The sequence below is a fragment of the Pipistrellus kuhlii genome, unplaced genomic scaffold (assembly GCF_014108245.1).
Source record: "Pipistrellus kuhlii isolate mPipKuh1 unplaced genomic scaffold, mPipKuh1.p scaffold_m20_p_1, whole genome shotgun sequence".
NCBI classification, from domain to species: Eukaryota; Metazoa; Chordata; class Mammalia; order Chiroptera; family Vespertilionidae; genus Pipistrellus; species Pipistrellus kuhlii.
In genome coordinates this window covers 59,705,370-59,725,997 of record NW_023425404.1, presented here as the reverse complement: position 1 = coordinate 59,725,997, position 20,628 = coordinate 59,705,370, and the positions used below count along the sequence as shown (strand labels likewise).

At 39.8% G+C, this 20,628-nt stretch overlaps 1 protein-coding gene across 2 annotated transcripts in view; it reads left to right on the top strand.

The window, feature by feature from the left end:
• The window catches only part of KATNBL1 (katanin regulatory subunit B1 like 1), a 45,941-nt gene that overhangs the window by 16,779 nt on the left and 8,534 nt on the right, over positions 1–20,628 (top strand). Inside the window, exons 1-3 of one of the 2 annotated variants that reach the window (XM_045583865.1) lie at positions 13,607–13,658; positions 14,110–14,240; positions 16,539–16,579. In XM_045583865.1, coding sequence (XP_045439821.1) covers positions 14,124–14,240; positions 16,539–16,579 — 158 coding nt within the window. In that variant the 5' untranslated portion in view covers positions 13,607–13,658; positions 14,110–14,123. Of the gene's footprint in view, positions 1–13,606; positions 13,659–14,109; positions 14,241–16,538; positions 16,580–20,628 lie in introns of those variants that run through there. The other variant, XM_036447098.2, reaches the window with a different exon arrangement.

Below are 20,628 nucleotides of genomic sequence, written 5' to 3'. Positions count from 1 at the left end.
AAAAAAAAAACACACAAAAAAAACTTTAAACATAGTTTGGAAAATTCAGTAGGAAACTTGGCAATTTGAGGATTTTGCCATGAACACTTTAGGCAGTGATAGTAAAGGATGATCTATAGGGGCCAGGAACAGAATGTTGTTAGGAAAAATCATATAATTCTTACAGTAATTTAGGTTTGAAGTGATGAGACTGGAGATCTGACAGTGGAAAAGGGAAGGTCAGAATGGATCCAGGAAATATTCTGAAGGAAGATTGAAAAAGATTTAGTGATTGTTGGAAGGAAGGAGAGAGGAGTCAAATCAGGTTTCTAGTCTGAGAGAAGATTGATGCCAGTAATTTAAAATGTAGCTAGGAAAGGCAACTAGTTAGTTTGATATTGGAAGAGGTTGAAAATATTAGTTTTAGATGTGTTGACTTGGACCCAGCAATGGCAGGTCAGGAAGCTGAATACATAGAAGTTAGTGAAGATACTCGGTCTAGAGAAATAGCTGAAACCATGAAAGAATATTTTTCCAATTTTAGTTTAGAGAGAAAAGAGTCATTGAAGATAAAGGAACCAAAAGGGAGTAAAGGAACAAGGAGAGTCAAGATAACGCTGTGTCATGTGAATAGAACAATGGCATTGACATGATAAAAATTCTAAATGGTAGATGAAGAATGAGCAGTCTTTAGAGTTGGCTTGGCTGACCTTGATAAGCATTATCATTGCTTAAAGGCTCCCTTATAGCTTTAAGTGACCTTGAAGATGCATTTTTTTTCAGAGGAGAAGGCAAAATAAAAGTAAGGTCGTAAAGGGTTAAAAAGAAAATGGAAACTAAAAAGCCCTCATTGTAGAAATTTGGCAGGGAAGAGAAGTGGAGAAAGAGTATAGGTGTTGATAGAGGAAACCTGAGCATGGTTGAAAGCAGAAGGAGAGGAATCAGTTCAAAGGGAGAAATCGAAGTAGAAAGTATATGTGGGAGCTGACTCCCAGATGAGGTGAGGAGGCAAGAATTGAGAAAATTAGATGGGAGTGTCCTAATTTTGGAAAAGTTAAAATAGATTCTTCTTACAAAATGTCACCCTTGTGTGTTGGCATTTACAATGTTTTCACTTTTTTTACTTTAAGGGGGTTGAATAATTAAGCTACTTTTTATAAGGTAGTGACTTTATTATGTTAAAAATATTTCCTCAGATTATAAAAATAATTCATGTTCATTGTAGAAAATAGAGAAACCTGTAAGTGAAGAAAAAAATCACCTGTAATTCATAACTTGTTAATGGTTTTATAGAACCCTTTTGAATTGATTGACTTTATATATTTTTTTAAACCAGAATTATACTATATATTCAGTTTCCTGCTCTGCTTTTGTTTCTTTGTTTTAATCCTCACCAGAAGATATTTTTACTACTTTTTTTTTTTGTTTGTTTGTTTGTTTGTTTGTTTTTTGTTAAGAGAGTGTGGAAGAGAGAGAGATTGATTGTTGCATGCATCTTGAACAGGGCCAGGACTGGGCCTGCAACCAAGGAATGCCCTTGACCAGAACAAACAGGGGACCCTTTAGTTTGTGGGCTGAAGTTGTATCCACTGAGACAAATTGGCTAGGATTCTGTCCTGCTTTTTAAGATGCTATTGTTTTGGAACCTTCTTCCACTTCACGAAATAGTCCTTGTAAGTAGTGTGTTTAATATTTCCATTGTAAGGATTGATCCCATTTGGGTCAACCGTGGCTTCTCAATTCTCTTTTTAATCTTATTTTACCTGACCCGAATTCCATTATTAAACACTAGTGTCCCGGTGCACAGATTCATGCACATTAATATCGCTATTTGCCCTTTCTCTGTAATAGAAGTGTCAACCAAATTCATAATGAACAATGGCAGATCAAAACTCACACCTATGATTGGCACAAGTGAGAGCTTTTATATGTATTGAGCATGCAGGAGTTAACTTAGCCTTTTATAGATATAGAATAAACTTGCTTAATTAGACCTGCTTTCTGATTTAGCTAAACTTTTTCTAGCCCAGTGAAGCACCCTAACTTCTCTTTCAGGTAATTGTCAGCAACACAGCAATAAATATCAACACGAAGCAGATTATTGTTGTAGATCATGCAGGGAGAACAAAGGGTAAAATATTTCACTGCAGCAATATTTTCTGCACAGTGAGAAAACATGAAGTCATTTTCAAGGTCTGCCATTTCTTTTCTCTTTTCTTTTTTCTGAAATGACAAATTTATTACAAAAATAATGAGAAGTACATTATATAATGGAAACAAGGTGTGAAATCAAAACCATATGGGGGAGGGGAGGAAAATGTATAGTTTTAGATGTGCCTATTGTAAAACAAAGAAGAAAGTAAATCACATTAAAATGAAGAGGTTAAAGAACCTCAATATAAACACTACTGAGCATTGTGTCCACCATTTCTTAATTCTTTTCAGTCGGGTCAAGTTTTTAAACTTTCTAAATCTTCATTTTCTGGCTAATGAAAAGAAAATAGGATTCTACTGAATCTCCCGTCTACCTACTGCAAGACTTCTGTGAGGATCAAATGAGATGAGGCATGGAAAAACACTTCACAGAATAGTTAAAGTGTAAAATGTTTGCACCTGGCGAGTCAGGTTCCTGGGCTGAAGAAACTCCAAGGAGGCTAGTCTAGGGAGAGGAAGCCAGGTGTTGCTATGTGACATCATTACCCAGAGCCCACAGTGACCGTTTCTGGGCTGGGCAGGGCAGGGATGTGGGTTGAATTTTGTGCCATGGGGTCTCGGCAGCATTGGCTGCAATTTGATGGGGTGTCGCTTTGGGGTGGTGGCATGGCCTGTGTCCCACTGGGGGAAGCTGGGTGTTGCCTTATTGGTGCTAGGTCCACATTGCCATTTCTATGTAAATGGCCAGTGCACGTCATGGCAGCTCCTGTGTTGAGCATATACCCCCTGGTGGTCAGTGCACATCATAGCAACAGTTGGATGATTGGAGGGACTTAGCAAATTAGCCTTATATATATATAGAATATATATAAATAAGTGCTACAGATGACCAGAGGAGTCATTGAGAGTCTGAGTTGAATTTAGGAGGAAGGAATCAGTATCCCCAGGCTCTAAAGTTTGTCTCAGAAAATCTAATCTTTAAAAAAAAAAATATATATATATATATATAGATTTTTTATTGATTTCAGAAAGGAAGGGAGAGGGAGAGAGTGATAGAAACATCAGTGATGAGAAAGAATAATTGATCAGCTACCTCCTGCATGCCTCCTACTGGGGATCAAACCCTCAACCTGGGCATGTGCCCTTGACTGGAATTGAACCCGGGACCCTTCAGTACACAGGTCAATGCTCTATCCACTGAGCCAAACCATCTAGGGCAGAAAATCTAATCTTTAACTTCTGTTCCTTTTCCCTTCACTGAAGTCCTTGAAGAAAAAAGTCCAAGTTCATTCTTCCCTTTAACTTTTTGTGTGGTATCTGCCTCATAGAGAAACCAATGATTTGCCTTTTAGCTCTATAAATTCCCTCTGGGAGTTTATAGGGAGAAATAAAGGTTATCCTTATAGGGAGGGGAGGAAAGGATGGGAGGTGGTTTATAGTTTATGTTCATCTGTCCCTCCTTTGTCATTTCCTCAGAGAAAAAGGCACTCTCATCTTTGGTTATTCAGAAATGAAAAGTGTTGACTACACTCTAGTTCAGTGTTATTCAACCTTTTTTGGGCAAAGGCACACTTGTTTCATGAAAAAAATCACGAGGCACACCACCATTAGAAAATGTTAAAAAATTTAACTCTGTGCCTATATTGACTATATATAAAGTAATTCTCTTGAATAGGAATCAAACACAAAGAAAGTATTTTATAATTACTTTATTATGAAATATTAAGTAAACAAAATAGTGAAAAATTATAAAATTCTTGTCTTGTCTGCACCTACGGCACACCAGGCAACAGCTCGTGGCACACTAGTGTGCCGCGGAACAGCGGTTGAAAAACGCTGCTCTAGTTGGTAATGAATTGTATTCAGTTAATGAAAACAAAGATGTGGTAGAATGACATGGATTGATTTTGTGCCTCTCTAACTGGCTGACTGTTGTTGGGCAACTTACTTGATCTCTGGATTAAAAAAAAATTAGGCTGAAGCTTTAAATTCTAAGACCTCTTTATGTATTTTATTATTATAAGACTAGAGAGAGGCCTGCTGCACGAAAATCGTGCAAGAGTAGGCCTTCCTTCCCCCAGTTGCCAGCACCAGCTTCCCTCCGGCACCCGGACCTGGGCTTCCCTTGCAGAGGGAGGCCCTGCCCACCCACCACTGCCCACCAGTTGGTGACGTGGGCCTCCCTCTTTGGCGTGATTGTGGAACCCTCCAATTGATCACCCCTCCAGCTGGTGTCCTGGGTCTCCCTCTGCAGTGATGGCTGGGCTCCTGACTAATCACATTGCACCCATCTTGACTGGCTTGGCGCCAGTGGGTGTCTTAGTGTAGTCCCAGATGGTGTTCGGATGGCCATTCCGCTGTTTGCCAGTTGGTCAATTTTGCATTTATGTTTTTATTATATAGAATGGTGGTTATAAATTTTTAACCTCAAGACTCTTGGCAAGAATACCATACACGCCCTTTGTAATGAGCATGACTTTGGTGGTGGTAATTGGAAGAGAATCACTGATACCAGAAATATTAGTTATTATAATTCTTTGTATACAATCATGCTTTGTTTTTCAAGAAGAGGAATGAAATTACCTAGTTAAGTCTCAAGCTTAAATACAATATAAATAATTGAAATGCTATAATATATTAATATAAAAAGAAAGTTTAACTTAATTTGATCTTGAGCTCTAAGTAACAAGTTGTTAGAGACAAAAGTCCAGACATGTTTCATTCCTGTGTGATGAGCTTTTCTCATTGGAAGTAGGTAGAGAGTATCTGAACACTTTAGAGCTGTTTAATCTCTTGATTTGGCAGCCATTATAGTAAATTATCTGAATATATCTTTTCATCTTTCTGATATGAAATGACTACTAAATTAAGGCAATTCATCCCTCCAGCTTCTTTTACATGCCACTGTTTTTCTACATTCTCAAGAGAATACCTATAGCAATTACTTTATTGTCTTTAGTTAAGAAAATATTATATTAAGTGTTCAGAATAGTTAAGTAAAATTAGTATTTTGTTCTCTTCTTGATATGTCCTTTATCTCTCAAGGCCTTGTTTCCTTTTATTCTTTTTTCATTAAAAGATTATTCTATTTTCTATAATCAATTTCTTCAACCACTCTTGATCTCATTCTGATTATTCTCTTTTTGTATATTATCAAATGGCACCTCAGAAATACCTAGGAGCCTCAATAAATGCTTTAAACTCTCTGAGTAGCACTGTCAAATGTTCTTGGGGGAAAAAGAGAATCCTTTATTATTGCCCAAGAAAGGTACTACCAAATTTATAAGGCATAAAGCAAAATAGAGTTTGTAATATAAAAATCCTTTGTAAAAAGACTACCATTATAATGTTGATTATTTCCTTCACCTTTTTAAGCTTTATTGAAATCATAGAGGTCTGGTGCATGAAATTCATGCACGAGGGGAAGGCTCTTTCAGCCCAGCCTGCACCCTCTCATAATCTGGGACTCCTTGGGGGATATCCCTCTCACAATCTGGGACCCCTTAGGGGATGTCCAACTGCCAGTTTAGGCTGATCCTGCAGGGATCCCTGTGGCATCGAGCCTAAACTGGCAGTCAGACATCCCTCTCGCAATCTGGGACCACTGGCTCGTGCCCACTTGCCTGCCTGCCAGATTGCCCCTAACCACTTGCCTGCCTGATTTTCCCTAATCACTCTGCATTCCTGCCTGATCGCCCCTAACTGCTCATCTGCCTGCCTGACCACCCTTAACTACTTTGCCTGCCTGATCACCCCTAACTGCTCGCCTGCCTACTTGATCACCCTTAACTGCTCATCTGCCTGTCTGATTGCCCCTAACTGCCTCTGCCTCGGCCTTTACTTGCTGATGCAATTGTCTCTGCCTTGGCCCCCGCCACTGCGTCTTTGTCTGGAAGGACATCTGGAATGATGTCCAGAAGGTTGTCTGGCTGTCTGGTCTAATTAGCATATTACACTTTTATTATTATAGATAGCTTATATACCATAACATTCACCTGTTTTAAATATACAGTTTACTGATTATATATAGAATTGTGCAATCACCAACCCAATCAAAGTTTAGAGCATTATCATCAACCCCCAAAGAAACTGTGTTCACTTGTAGTTATTCTCACTCCTACCCATGCCCTAGACAACCAATACTCTACTTTCTGTTTCTATAGATTTTACTTTTATGGGCATTTCATATAAATGAACCATATAATATGTAGTCTTTGAGTTTGGCTCTTTTCACTTAGAACGGTATTCATATATATGGTAACATGTATCAGCACTTCATGCCTTTTTGTTGATGAGTAGTATTTCAAGTGGATATAATTTATACTATTTACCCATTTACTAATTAATAGACATTTGGGTCTATCCCATTTTTGGCTGTTCTGAATAATGTTGTTACGAACATTTGTATACAAGTCTTCTGTGAACATGAACTTTCATTTCATATGAATAAGTATGTAGGAGTAGAATTGCTGGATTATATATTATAGTAAATCTGTATTTAACATTTTAAGAAATTGACGAACTGTTTTCCAGAGCTACTATATCATTTTATATTTCCACAGTAATATATGAGGGTTCTAGTTTCTTCACATCTTTCTCAACACTTATCTGTTGTTTTTATTATAGCCATTCTAGTGGTTGTGAAATAATAGCTCATTGTGGTTTTGACTTGCAATTTTCTAATGATGTAAAGTCCTTCACTCTTTAAAAAAAGGCAACATTGTATGGTTTTTAAAAAAACTGTTTTAGCCTCTGAAGAAATGAATATTTTTCTATATAAAAGGGAGCTAGACTATCAATAAATGTTATTTTCTAAATGCAAAATATTTAAGTTCTATACATTTTAAAAAATGTGTGTGTGTGTGTGTGTGTGTGTGTGTGTGTAATCAGGATTAATTTATGAATAAAGGATTCTGGAAGTTTATACTAGAAAAGGTTGAATTAAATACAAAAGATAAAAGCTGTTTCAACCAATTATCATTTTTATATAGTATAGAATGGACTTATTCATTCAACATGTGTCTATAGAGCACTTCGTATGTGCCAGGTGGTATTGTAGGCCCAGGGAATGTAAAAATGAAAACAAGCAAGATCCCATCTTTCAAAGAGTTTATATTCTAGTAGGGAAAACATATGCTAAACAGACATATACTGTATATCTAGAGTAGCAAGTATTATCAAGAAAAGCTGTAGGGAAGGGTAAGGAGATAGAGAAGTGAAGTTAGGTACTGTGGGTCAGGGAAAGTCACTAAGGAAGCAAACCATCCTAATATATAAAAATCCAGGGTCCATAACATTCAAAACACCAAAGGCTCTACTGACTGGAAGCCAGTGCTTGGTTGCCATGGAAACCCAGCACTGATTGCCAACACTGGGGGTGCCCCAACCCAGCACTGACTGCCGAGGGGTCTGCAGATCAGGACTGAAGAGAGACCTGGAGAGAAAAGCAGGGTCTGATCCAAGCCTTCATGGCAGCTGTTGATCAGTACTTGCCTCTCTCTTTCGTTCTGGGCCTGGTCAGCAGCCATGCTTCTCTTTTGGACCTCCGCTGGGGCTTTGCCAGAGATGCTGACTGGCATAGAAACCGACCAATCAGTACCTAATCTGGGTGAACTGCAAAGGCAGAACCTAAGGTGTGGGCTAAGGAGGGGTTTTAAGGGCAATAGCTGATTTGTGTAAGATGTAAGAAAGCGGTTCAATTTTTTAATGACTGGTTTGGCAGTATAGTGCATATGGCTGACTATCAGTCCAGATATGGGGATTATGTATTTATCTTTGCCAAGAGCATCTGCTGATGAAAATGGCTCCCCCTGCCACGTTTAAGCAATCCTATCCTATGTAATCTATCTATACCACTAAAAGGGTAATATGCTAAATTAGACCAAGTCAACAGGCCATCTTCCAGACGTCCGACTTCCTTCCTGACAAAGCCATGGTGGTGGGGGCCGAGGCAGAGGCCATTAGGGGCAATCCAGCTGGCAGGGGAGGGCCTTTAGGGGTGAGATCAAGCCAATAGGGGAGGGCAGTTGGGGATGAGATCAGGCCTGTAGGGGGAGGGCAGTTGGGGGCAACCATGCTGGCAGAGGAGGGCAGTTAGGGGTGATCTGGCAGGCAGGCAGGTGAGCAGTTAGGAGCCAGCAGTCCCAGATTGTGAGAAGGATGTCCAGTTGGAGAGAGTGCAGGCTGGGCTGAGGGATGCCTCCCTCCATGCACAAATTTCGTGCACTTGGCCTCTAGTATATAATAAAAGCCTAGCGATGGGATGGTGGAAAGATTGGTCGACCAGTCGCTATGATGCACGCTCAAAGCAGAAGCTGTCCCGTGGTGATCAGTGCACTCCCACAGTGGAAGCGCCTTGACTGGAATGAGCAGTACTCCCACAGTGGGCTAATCCCCACCTTTCACACTCCCCCCCACCAGTACACGAATCCCTCACACCAGGCCTCTAGTCTTAATGTATAAAAACTCTGGGTTGTAATGACCAGTAACACCTGGAAGCTGACCAACCGGAAGTCATTGTTGTCCCCGCCCCCAACCAAGTGGTAAGGGGCAATCAGGCAGGCAGGCAGAAGGGTTAGGGGTGATCAGGTAGGTAGGTAAGCAGTTAGGGGCGCTCAGGTAGGCAGACAACCCCTCGCAGGGCTGGCCCTGCCCCCCAGCAAAGAAAGAGGGAGGCCCAGGCTAGCTAAGCCATTGCACCCCAGCCTGTCACCTGCAGAGGGAGGCTACTGGGCAGCGGTGCACAGATGGCAAGCAGTGGCAGTGGTGAGGGTGGGGCCAGCTGCTTGCAGCCTGGGGAATGGAAGCTCTGGTAGGCCTTGATCTCAGGCCAAGCCTAGGAGCCCTATCCGAGGTGTCCTGGATTGTGAAAGGGTGCAGGCCAGGCTGAGGGACCCCCCCTTCGAGTGCACAAATTTCTGTGCACTGGGCCTCTGTTCTACCTAATAAAAGAGTAATATGAAAATTAACCATCACCCTGTACACCCACCAGCCACGCCCACCAGCCGATCAGAGCGAGTGTGCAAATAAACCCAACCAAGATGGCTACGGCCACAGAGAGCAGGAGGGAGGCTTGGGTTTCCCAGTCAACAGAAGCCAAGCTTTCTGCCTGCCCTAGCTGGCATAAGCCTCCACTCAAGACAATAAAGTTGCAATTATATAAGGTAAACAAATCCAAACAGAAATGGCGGCAGCCACGGAGCTGGAGAGAGTTGGAAGCTAGGGTTGCCTCTGGCAACTGGAGAAGCAAAACTTTCCGCACACCCAGGCCTTCACTCCAGGCTACAAAGTTTCAATTATAGAAGGTAAATAAATTCCAGATACCAGGGCCTCTGCTTGGGTTGCCAGGGGGCATGGCTGGCCTGCAAACTACCACAGGCCCCTTGCTCAGGCCGCCCCATGCCCCAAGGGAACCCCTACCCTGGTCCAGGACACCCTTCAGGGCACCCATGCACCAGGCCTCTATCCTATCTAATAAAAGAGTAATATGCAGATTGACCATCACTCCAACACTCAGTATGGCTGCCCCCATGTGGACACAAGATGGCCAGTAGGGGAGGGCAGTTAGGGGTGACCAGGCCAGCAAAAGAGGGAAGTTGAGGCAAACAGGCTGGCAGAGGAGCAGTTAGATATCAATCAGGCTGGCATGAGAGTGGTTAGGGGGTGATCAGGCTGGCAGGCAGAAGTGGTTAGGAGCAATCAGGAAGGCAGGCAGGCAAGCAGTTGTGAGCAGTCCTGGATTGTTAGAGGGATGTCCGACTGCCCTCAAGGGGTCCCAGATCGGAGAAGGTGCAGGCTGGGCTGAGGGACACCCCTGCCTCTAGTTATAATATAAAAGAGATTCTGAATATAAAACATCTATAGTTCCATGTTAACAAATTGCGGACAGATCACAAGAATTCTAGTGTTTTCTGGTATAAGGCTTGTGACCGATCATGAAAATTCTTTAAAAGTATAATAGCTTATAAAAACATGTAATAAATAACTTCAAAATTCATTGGGCATTTAATTTTAAAAACGTGCCTTTACATTGCCACTTTATTTCCTAAGGTGTTACCACAAACTATTTTGTCTAATGCATTCATTTGAGCTTTATCTTTTCAAAGCAATACTTTCATAAACAAGTAATTTCTCAAAACAAAGTTTATGCTATTTTTGGACAGTATATAAAGCATTTTGGAGCTGATACTCATACCAGAAGAAATATATAAATTATGATGTTTATTAATTTATTCAATAGACAAAAATAAATAAATATCATTCCTGTAGCTAATATTCAAATTCTAATCTGCTTCAGATGATCTTCCTGTTGTAGGTTCACACACACACACACACACTCAAACACACACACACACACAGGCTTACCGTAAAATGCCAAATATAACTTCATGTAATCATGTTATATCAAACAAGATTCTAGTACGGTTTTGTCAGATTGGTCATGAAAAAATTGTTTGAATCTCCCAAATTATTTTGGTATCATCTCTATGATTCAATGACTAATTAGATTTTTATAAATATTTAATGGCTACAAAAAAAAATAAAATAAAAAAATAATAAAATAAATAAAAACGTGCTTTTAACATTTATTAAAACGTTTCTATAATCATTCATTAGAAACTTATCTGGCCACTGGGTAAAGCTAGCAATAAAACTACTGGTCTGCAATGTGTTAAGTTGATAAAATGACATCAGAGACCTCTTTCTCTAATTTTATTTCTCAAGGTTCTTTTGTGATAAAGGCAACTTCATATTATTTTATTCATTTGTATTAAGATTTTTTTGGAGAGGGTTGTTAATCCTCACTGGAGGTTATTTTTTTCATTGATTTTTTTTTTATAGAGAGTGGAAAGGGAGAGTGGGAGGAGAGAGAGAGAGAGAGAGAGAGAGAGAGAGAGAGAGAGAGAGAGAGAGAGAGAGAGAGAGAGAGAGAGAGGAGAGAGAGAAACATTGATGTTTGGGCCATGGATCAAGCCTGCAAATAAGATATGTGCTCTAGCCCAGAATTGAATCCGGGCTCTTTAGTCCAAGGGCTGATGTTCTGTCCACTAAGCAAAACCAGCTAGGGCAACTTCATATTTATTGATGAGTTGGATTACAAAAAGTTGACTTTTTATAGACTGAATAGTAATCAGGTTGTATCTTTTGACAGAAACAAGGGTCTACTGTAATAGTAATTAATTTCCAGTGGTCTTAGTTCAGTTTTTGCCTCATTTGTGTTTCATGGATGCAGTTTGTTCTTATCTCTTAAGGCAGTGGTCTGCAAACTCATAAGTCAACAAAGTGACAAACCAAGGCTCCCGAGCCACATGTGGCTCTCAAACTGCAATTTGCCGACCACTGTCTTAAGGAATTTTTAAAGGCAGATTTATTAAGATGTAATATACATCTAATAAAATTTTACACAGTCTATATTGCTTGGTTTTGACAGTTGGGTAACTCCCACCATAATCAAGACATAAAAGTTTTTTGTGAAGTTTAATCATCACTGATGTCAATATTTTTAGATATCTGCGTATATACTAGAGTCCCGGTGCATGAAAATTCATCCACAGGTGGCGGAGTCCCTCAGCCCAGCCTTCCCCCTCTCACAGTCCGGGAGCCCTGAGGAGGGAGGCGACGCTCCCATATACCTCTTCTGTTGCCACTGCCAGCAGCACAAGCCTTGGTTACCTGAGCTTTGGGAAGCCCTGGGCAGCTGGTAGCTGAGGGGACTCCGGAGGCAGGCGTGTGGAGCAGTTGGACCTGTCTGAGGGCAGGCTTGGCTGTGCCTTGCGCCTGCTGCCCCTGTGGGGCTGAGGGGGCTGGGAGCTGCCATTTTGTGTCTGAGGGGGCTGCCATCTTTGAGGGCTTGACAGTAAATTAGCATATTCCCTCCTCATTGGCTGTGGGCTCCGCCATCTTTGTGAAAGCGTGATGGTTAATTAGCACATCCCCTCTTTATTAGGTAGGATGTGTTTTCCTCTGGGATTGAGCTTTTGCCCTCTTTTCTGAAGTCTATAAGCCTGGCTGCAGGCCTCTATGAGGCAAGTGGTAGAATAAAGGTTAGAGGTCTTAATATTTACTTTGTAAACTTTCACTTGATCCTCTTCCCCACCCTGGTTTATAATATGCTCCTTTCACCTTCATTCATGACTGGTGTTACCCATCCCAAAGGTTGTGTTTTAAGTTTTCCATACCATAAAACTAGTCTTTTACTGGAATGGGGAAGGGGATGTAGGGATGAATCTAGGTGTCTTGAATGGATATTCATGTTACTTGTTCTTAAGTCCACCTTTATCCTCACTTATTGAGGTCCTCAGTATTGCCAGTTACTGAACCTTTTGGGGATTCTCCTTTTCACCTTTCCTTACTGTTGTTGATTTAGGATTTGGCTTTCTCAGATCTGCCAAGTCATTTGTCATTTCTGCTTTGCCATTTCCAAAATGTTGTCGTCATTTCCTCTTCTTTGTTCTAATAGGTTTTATGTGTTTAAAATTTTTTTTCTGTCATTATAATTGGGTCTCAGGTAAGGGTGGAAGTGTTTCATCTCCTATTTTTAAATGTCTCCCCCTCCCCCCCCCCCAAAAAAAAAACAAAAAAAAAAAAAAAAAAAAAGCCTTGACCAGTGTTGTTCATTCGGTTGGAGCATACCAAAAAGTTGCTGGTTCAATTTCTGGTCAGGGCATATACCTAAGCTGCAGGTTCTATCTGGATCTCTGGATATCTCATTCTTTCTCTTCCTCTTCCTCTTCCTCTTCCCCCTCCCTCCCTCCCTCCCTCCCTCCCTCTCTCTTTCTCCTTCTCCTTCTCCTTCTCCTTCTCCTTCTCCTTCTCCTTCTCCTCCTTCTTCTCCTCCTCCTCCTCCTCCTTCTCTCTCTTTCTCTTTCTCTTTCTCTTTCTCCTTCTCTCTCTTTCTCTCTCTCAATTCAATAAGTGTATCCTTAGGTGAGGATTAACAACAAAAAAGCTTAGCTCATGAACAAACCCTTTATGATCTAGAATTCAGGCGTCTTCAAACTACGGCCCTCGGGCCACATGCGGCCCGCAGAGGAGTCTGATCCTGCCCGCCAGGTTTTTTGGGCAGTGAGCGCAGCCGAGGTGTTACAGTAGGAATTAGTAGTTCATATAGTCCGGCCCTCCAGCTCTCTGAGGGACCGTGATCTGGCCCCCACTTTAAAAAGTTTGAGGACCCCTGATAGATCTGCCTATCTCTTCCAGCCTCATTTCTCACCATGCTGTAATCCACTCCCAGCCTAAGCCCCAGTCACATGTATCTGCTTAAGATAATGCCAGACAAACCTTGTTGCTTCATGCTTTTCAATTGTGCACATGCTGTTTGTTCTTTAAGACTTTCCTCAGTGAAGTTTTGCTCACTCATATGGATGCCCCTCAGCCAGTGCTTATTATATTAATGTAATTATTTATTTATTTTTAAAGTCTCATCTGAGAGGTTTCTTAACCCAGAGTACATTGGATTATTTTTTTTTCAAAGGTAGAAGAAAGCTTTGGAGAGCTAGCTACAAGAATGAAAGAAAAATGTAAGGGTTAGGCATAAACACATTAGATATTTATAGTTTGATTTTGGTTCCTCTGCTGCTTGGGGTGGTATATGTGATTTGGTTAAAAATTTTTAGGCTTCTGTAGATTTGAATTTCATAATTACTACTATACACATAGACTTGATTTCATGACCTGTAAGTTTAAATTTAATATATGGCTAGTGATATAGAAAATGGGGAGATTGACATTTTGTGTTGGGCTAAAATGCATGCCATGTTATTATTTTTGGTGATGTCTAGAAAGACCCTTAATTTCATGAAATGCCCTGCTCTGTATTTGTTTTGTTAAAGTGTGTAGATCAGAACTGTGTTCTCTGCTTTACTCATAAGCAGTTTTTACATAGCGAGCTGTTTTTATATTTTTGTATGTGTATTAAGGAAATAGGCTCTTTTGCTTTTTGTATTTTCCATTTATTATTTTTATTTTGTTGTCTAGGTATTTAAGAGATTATGGCATCTGAAACCCACAATGTTAAAAAACGGAACTTTTCTAATAATATTGAGGATCATTCCATTGATCGTCCTAGAAAAAGGATCTCTAATTTCACTAATAAGAACATGAAGGAGGTAAGTCTACAGTTTCTAGGTAACAGGTAAGACAGAAAGTATTTTAGTCTGTTCAGGCTAAGAATACTATGACAGAATACTATAGACTGGGTGGCTTCAAACAACAGAAATTTACTTCTTATAGCTCTAGAGGCTGGGAAGTTCAAGATCAAGGCCCAGACAGATTTGGTGTCTGGTGAGGGCCTGCAGATGACTGTCTTTTCACTGTGTCTTAGCATGGTGAAAGGGGTAAGAGAGCTCTCTGGGGTCTTTTATAAGAGCAGTAATCTCATTCATGACCCAGTCACCTTTCAAAGAGGCCAACCTTGTAATAGGATTTAAACTGGAATTTTGAGGAGACACAGGTTTTTTTCATTTCATCACAGACAATTTAAACTATTAGGCGTATGGGTAATTCTGATTAAATTATTTGAAAAACAAGAGATACCAATTTTGTTTAACTTGCCAGAATTAAGTGGAATTAATTAAATATTGAAAATTTTATATTATATTCTGAAAGCTCTAAATTTTTTTTACCTGTGTACTGTTATATTAATAGGATGTAATTTTGATATTATAATTTAATATTAAAGAATATTTTTAATTTTTTAATTAATTAATTTATTTATTTTTATTGTCTAAAATTTTACATGTCTTCTTATTCTCCAATTGACCACCTCCCACCACAGCCATTCCCACCGCGGGCAAACCTCCACTGCCCCAGTGTCTGTGTCCATTGGTTGTGCTAATATACATGCATACAAGCCCTTTAGTTGCTCTTTAACTCCTTTTCCCCTACCATTTGTCGTTAGATGTATTTTTGTTTATCAATATATGTTGATCATTATATCTCACATATGAGTAAGATCATGTGATATTTATCTTTCTCTGACTGGCTTATTTCCCTTAGCATAATGATCTCCAGTTCCATCCATGTTGTTGCAAATGATAAAAGTTCCTTCTTTTTTATAGCGGCACAGTATTCCATTGTGTAGATCACATGTGTCAAACACAAGGCCCGCGGGCCAAATCCGTCCCGCCAGGCCTTGCAATGTGGCCCGCACCGCGCTATCATCACTGCACTCCACTGCGTTTCCATCACAATGACAGTTTATGACTGTTCAGTAAACCATTCGGCCCGCGATTTAGGCTGGATTTTAGATTTTGGCCCCTTCTCTGATTGAGTTCGACACCCCTAGTGTAGATGTACCCTTCCCTAAGAGGCCCCCGGGTCTCAGTGTCCTTTGGTAATCATTGCAAGCACCTCTGAGAGAAAGCCACCCTCAAGTTCCACCTGCTGCCAGACAGTCCAGTTTCTCCCCGTATGAGTCTTGCCCGGAACTGGAGATCAGAGCAGTTGGGAACATGTGTCTCCCTCCGGATTGAAAAAGCCAGCTGCATACTCAATTGCCAGCCCTCTCTTCACGCACCTCCGTACCTCTGCACTTTACTTCTGCAGCTTCTCTGAGTCTCAGTGTGCTTTTCTCTTCCCTTCTAGTTGTAGAATTTCACTTAGCCAGCCTTCCTGTGGTTCTTGATGATGTCTGTTTTGTCTTTTAGTTGTAGTTTTGAAGTTGTGTGAGGCAGCAAGTTCATAGTTACCTATGCTGCCAACTTAGTTTCTCTCCAGAAGCTTTTTATTTTGATGTAGTCCCATTTGTTTACTTTCTCTTTAGTCTCCATTGCCCTAGGAGTTGTGTCTGTAAAGATATTGCTACGACAGATGACTGCTATTTTGCTGCCTATGGAATCTTGTAGGATTTTTATGGTTTCCCATCTTACATTCAAGTCCTTTAGCCATTTTGGCTTTGTTTTTGTGGATGGTTTAAGTTGGTGATATAGTTCCTTTCTTCCTTTTTATTTTATTTATTTTATTTATTTCTTATGTTTCTGTCCAACTTTCCCAGCACCATTTATTAATGAGACTGTTTTGAATCCATTGTATGCTCTTGCCTTCTTTGTCAAATATTAATTGAGCATAATGGCTTGGGGTGATTTCTGGGTTAAAGAAGAATCTTAAAAGTGCTTTTTGTTTGCCATTGTTAGGCATATCAGCACTGATATAATTTCTCTTAAACCACATTAAAATTCAACTTATTTAAGTACCCTGTAAGTATAATATGTGACTAGTGGCATAGAAAATAGGGAAATAGATATACCAAAAACATCTCTATACAGTGTTGTAACTAATGATTGAGATAAAGCTTTAGTCTGAAAACTTAACTGTTGAATCTCAGATTTGTTAAGATCAATCACAGAGTTTACATAGTTTTATTTAAAATCTTAAATTTGTTACAACTATCTATTTTAATTTTTCAGGTTAAGAAATCTCCAAAACAGTTGGCTGCTTACATAAATAGGTAAGAGCATCTTTAAAGTTTGTGGGACACAGCAAATGTTGAAAGCTGGATAAGTATTCTTTTATATTATAATAATTATATTATTCTCAAACATTTCCTTTTTGCTAGTCATTGTGCTAAACACATAAATATTATCTCTAATAGTTACCACAGTCCTATTGGGTAGGTTTCATTCCCCCCTCTCTCCCCTAACAATTGATGAGGAAACCTAAAGATTAGAGAAGTTAAGTGATTTGTTCAGGGTTATGCACTAAGAAAGTGATAAAAATGGCATTCCTTCTCAGATTTGCCGAACTTTCTACCAAACCACTGCTTCTTACAGTGTGATCTGAGACCCTGGGGTTCCTGAAGCACTTTCAGGGAGTTTTTGAGGTTAATGGAGTCATATCAATACTAAGACATTATTCACCTTTTTCATTTTTATTCTTTTACAAGTGTATTGTAGAGTTTTCCAGAAGCTACATTTGATATCACAGATAGAGAAGGAAATAATGAGAATCCAGCTGTCTTCTGTTAAATATTAGAGATTTTGTAAAAATATAGAACAATGCCATTCTTCTCAGTGTGTGTGTGTGTGTGTGTGTGAGAGTGTGAGCCCTGGCCGATGGTGGCTCAGTTGGTTGGGCATCGTCCTATGCATCAAAAAGGTTACTGGTTTGATTCCCAATCAGGGAACATGCCTGGATCCCCAGTTGAAGGGATTGATGTTTCACTTTCACGTTAGTCTTTCTCTTTCTGTCTCCCTTCCTGTCTCTCTAGAAGTCAATATAAATATTTTTTTAAATCTGTTAATAAGTAACAAGTCTATAAATAAACAAACAAATATGTTTATTTATTTATTTATTTATAAAATATATTTTATTGATTTTTTACAGAGAGGAAGGGAGAGAGATACAGAGTAGAGTTGAAACATCGATGAGAGTGATCGATCAGCTGCCTCTTGCACGCCCCCTATCGGGGATGTGCCCGCAACCAAGGTACATGCCCTTGACCGGAATCAAACCCAGGACCTTTCAGTCCGCAGGCCGACACTCTATCCATTGAGCCAAACCGGCTTCGGCAGTCTATTCTTTTTTAAAACATATATTTCTTTATTGATTTCAGAGAGGAAAGGAGAGGGGGAGAGAGATAGAAACATCATTGATGAGAGAGAATCATTAATCAGCTGCCTCCTGCATGCCCCCTACTGGGGATCGAGCCTACAACCCAGGCATGTGCCCTTGGCCGGAATCGAATCTGGGACCCTTTAGTCCGCAGGCTGATGCTATTCACTGAGCCAAACCAGCTAGGGCAAGTCTATTTTTTTTTAAAATATATTTTATTGATTTTTTACAGAGAGGAAGGGAGAGAGATAGAGAGCTAGAAACGTCAATGAGAGAGATACATCGACCAGCTGCCTCTTGCACACCCCCTGCTGGGGATGTGCCTGCAACCAATGTACATGCCCTTGACCGGAATCGAACCCGGGACCTTTCAGTCCGCAGACCGACGCTCTACCACTGAGCCAAACCGGTTTTGGCTAGGGCAAGTCTATTATTTTTAAATGAATTAACACATTTTCTCAGTTTTAGTTCCTAATACAGTAAATATCAAATATTTCCCACATAAAAAAATTATTTTGAGACCTCAGAATTTAAAAAAAATTTTAATTAAATTTATTGAGGTGAATTGATTAATAAACTTATATAGGTTGGTTTCAAGAGTTCAGTTCTAATACATTATTTGTATATTGCATTGTGTGCTCACTACCCAAAGTCTATTCTTTTGTCACCAACTCCCTTTATCCTTTACTACCTTCCCACCCCCCTTTTCCTCTGGTAACCTCTATACTGTTAGCTATGTCTATAGTTTTGTTAGTTTGTTCATTTGTTGTTTTCAGTTTTATATCCCACATATGTATGAATTCATATGGTTCTTGACTTTTTCCATATGATTTATTTTACATAGCATGATATTCCCAAGATCCATCCATGTGTCAGGAATGGCGGTATTTCATCTTTTCTTGTGGCTGAGTAGTATTCCTTTACTATATAAATGTACAACAGCTTCTTTATCAGATCATCTATCGAAGGATATTTCCATTGTTTCCTTATCTTCGCCAATGTGAATAAATACTGCACTAAACATGGAGTACATATATCTTTTAAAATAAATTAAGGTTTTTGTGTAGATATCCAGAAGAGGGGTTGCTGGTCCTAGGATAACTCTATTCTTAGCTTTTTTGGGAACGTCCATATTGTTTGCCATAGTAGCTGTACCAGTTTACATTCCCACTACAGTGAATAAGGATATTTTTCTCTGCAACTTCTTCAACTCTTATTACTTGTCTTGTTAATAGCCATCCTAACAGGTGTGAGGTGCTATCTCATTATAGTTTTGATTTGCATTTTCCTAATAGCTAGTGAAATTGAACATCTTTTCATATATCTGTTGGCCATTTCTTTTTCTTTTTTTTCTTTTTTTTTAAATATATTTTATTGATTTTGTACAGAGAGGAAGGGAGAGGATAGAGAGCTAGAAACATCGATGAGAGGGTCATCAATCAGCTGCCTCTTGCACACTCCCCACTGGGGATATGCCCGCAACCAAGGTACATGCCCTTGACCGGAATCGAACCCGGGACCCTTCAGTCCCCAAACTGATGCTCTATCCACTGAGCCAAACCGGTCTCGACCTGTTGGCCATTTCTACATCTTCTTGGGAGAAGTGTCTATTCAGGAGACTTTAAGAATTTTTAAAAGTGCAAAGCATCCTGAGGCCAAAACTTTTGAAAACCACTATACTAAACCATGAGATGTGTTCTTTTGTGGTTTCTTATTCAAATAAAATTAAGTATACTTCAACTTAATAAAAATAAACTTTAAAATATTCAAATATATATAATTATTTGTCTATTTGTTAGAAAAAGTTTAGGTGATTAGAAATTGTTATAATTGTCATTCTAGGAGTGTATCTCACTGTGGTGTTTTTAAAAAAAATATATATATATTATTGATTTTTCTTACAGAGAGTAAGGGAGAGAGATAGAGAGCTAGAACATTGATGAGAGAGAAACATCGACAGCTGCCTCTTGCACAGCCCTATCGGGGATGTGCCTGCAACCAATGTACATGCTCTTGACCGGAATCAAACCTGGGACCTTTCAATCCGCAGATCGACGCTCTTATCGCTGAGCCAAACTGGTTTCGGTTCTCACTGTGGTTTTTAATACATATATTCCAAATGTCTAATGTTACTCATTTTTTCATGTGCTTATTGGCCATTTATAATAATAAAAGTATAATATGCTAATTATACCGGATAGCTGAACAACCTTCCAGACGAAGCTGGTGCTGTGAGGGCTTTGGCAAGCCACTGCGGCTGCAAGGGCCGTGCCCCTTGCATGAATTTTGTGCATCGGGCCTCTAGTTTATATAATATATATTCTTTCATTAAATGTCTATTTAAATCTTTAAAAAAAAAATTGTTATAATTTTCTTACTCCAAAAATGACCTGTAATATTTCATTTTAAAAGCATCTGCCCTAACCATTTTGGCTTAGTCGATAGAGCGTCAGCCTGTGAACTCAAGGGTTCCAGGTTCAATTCTGGTCAAGGGCATGTACCTTGGTTGCAGGCACATCCCCAGTAGGGGGTGTGCAGGAGGCAGCTGATTGATGTTTCTCTATCATCAATGTTTCTCCCTCACAGATGTTTCTAACTCTCTCCCTTCCTCTCTGTAAAAAAAAATCAATAAAATATATTTTAAAAAATTAAAAGGAACTAGTTATTATGCCTCTTTTTTAAATTTTATTTTATTGATATTTCACGGAGAGGAAGAAGGGAGAGAGATAGAGAGCTAGAAATGTCAATGAGAGAGAAACATCAACGAGCTGCCTCTTGCACACCCCCTACCAGGGATGTGCCCGCAACCAATGTACATGCCCTTGACCGGAATCGAACCTGGGACCTTTCAGTCCGCAGAGCGACGCTCTACCACTAAGCCAAACCGATTTCGGCATGCCTCTTCATTTTCTTTTGGCATAAAGTATCGTCCTGTTAATTGCTTTT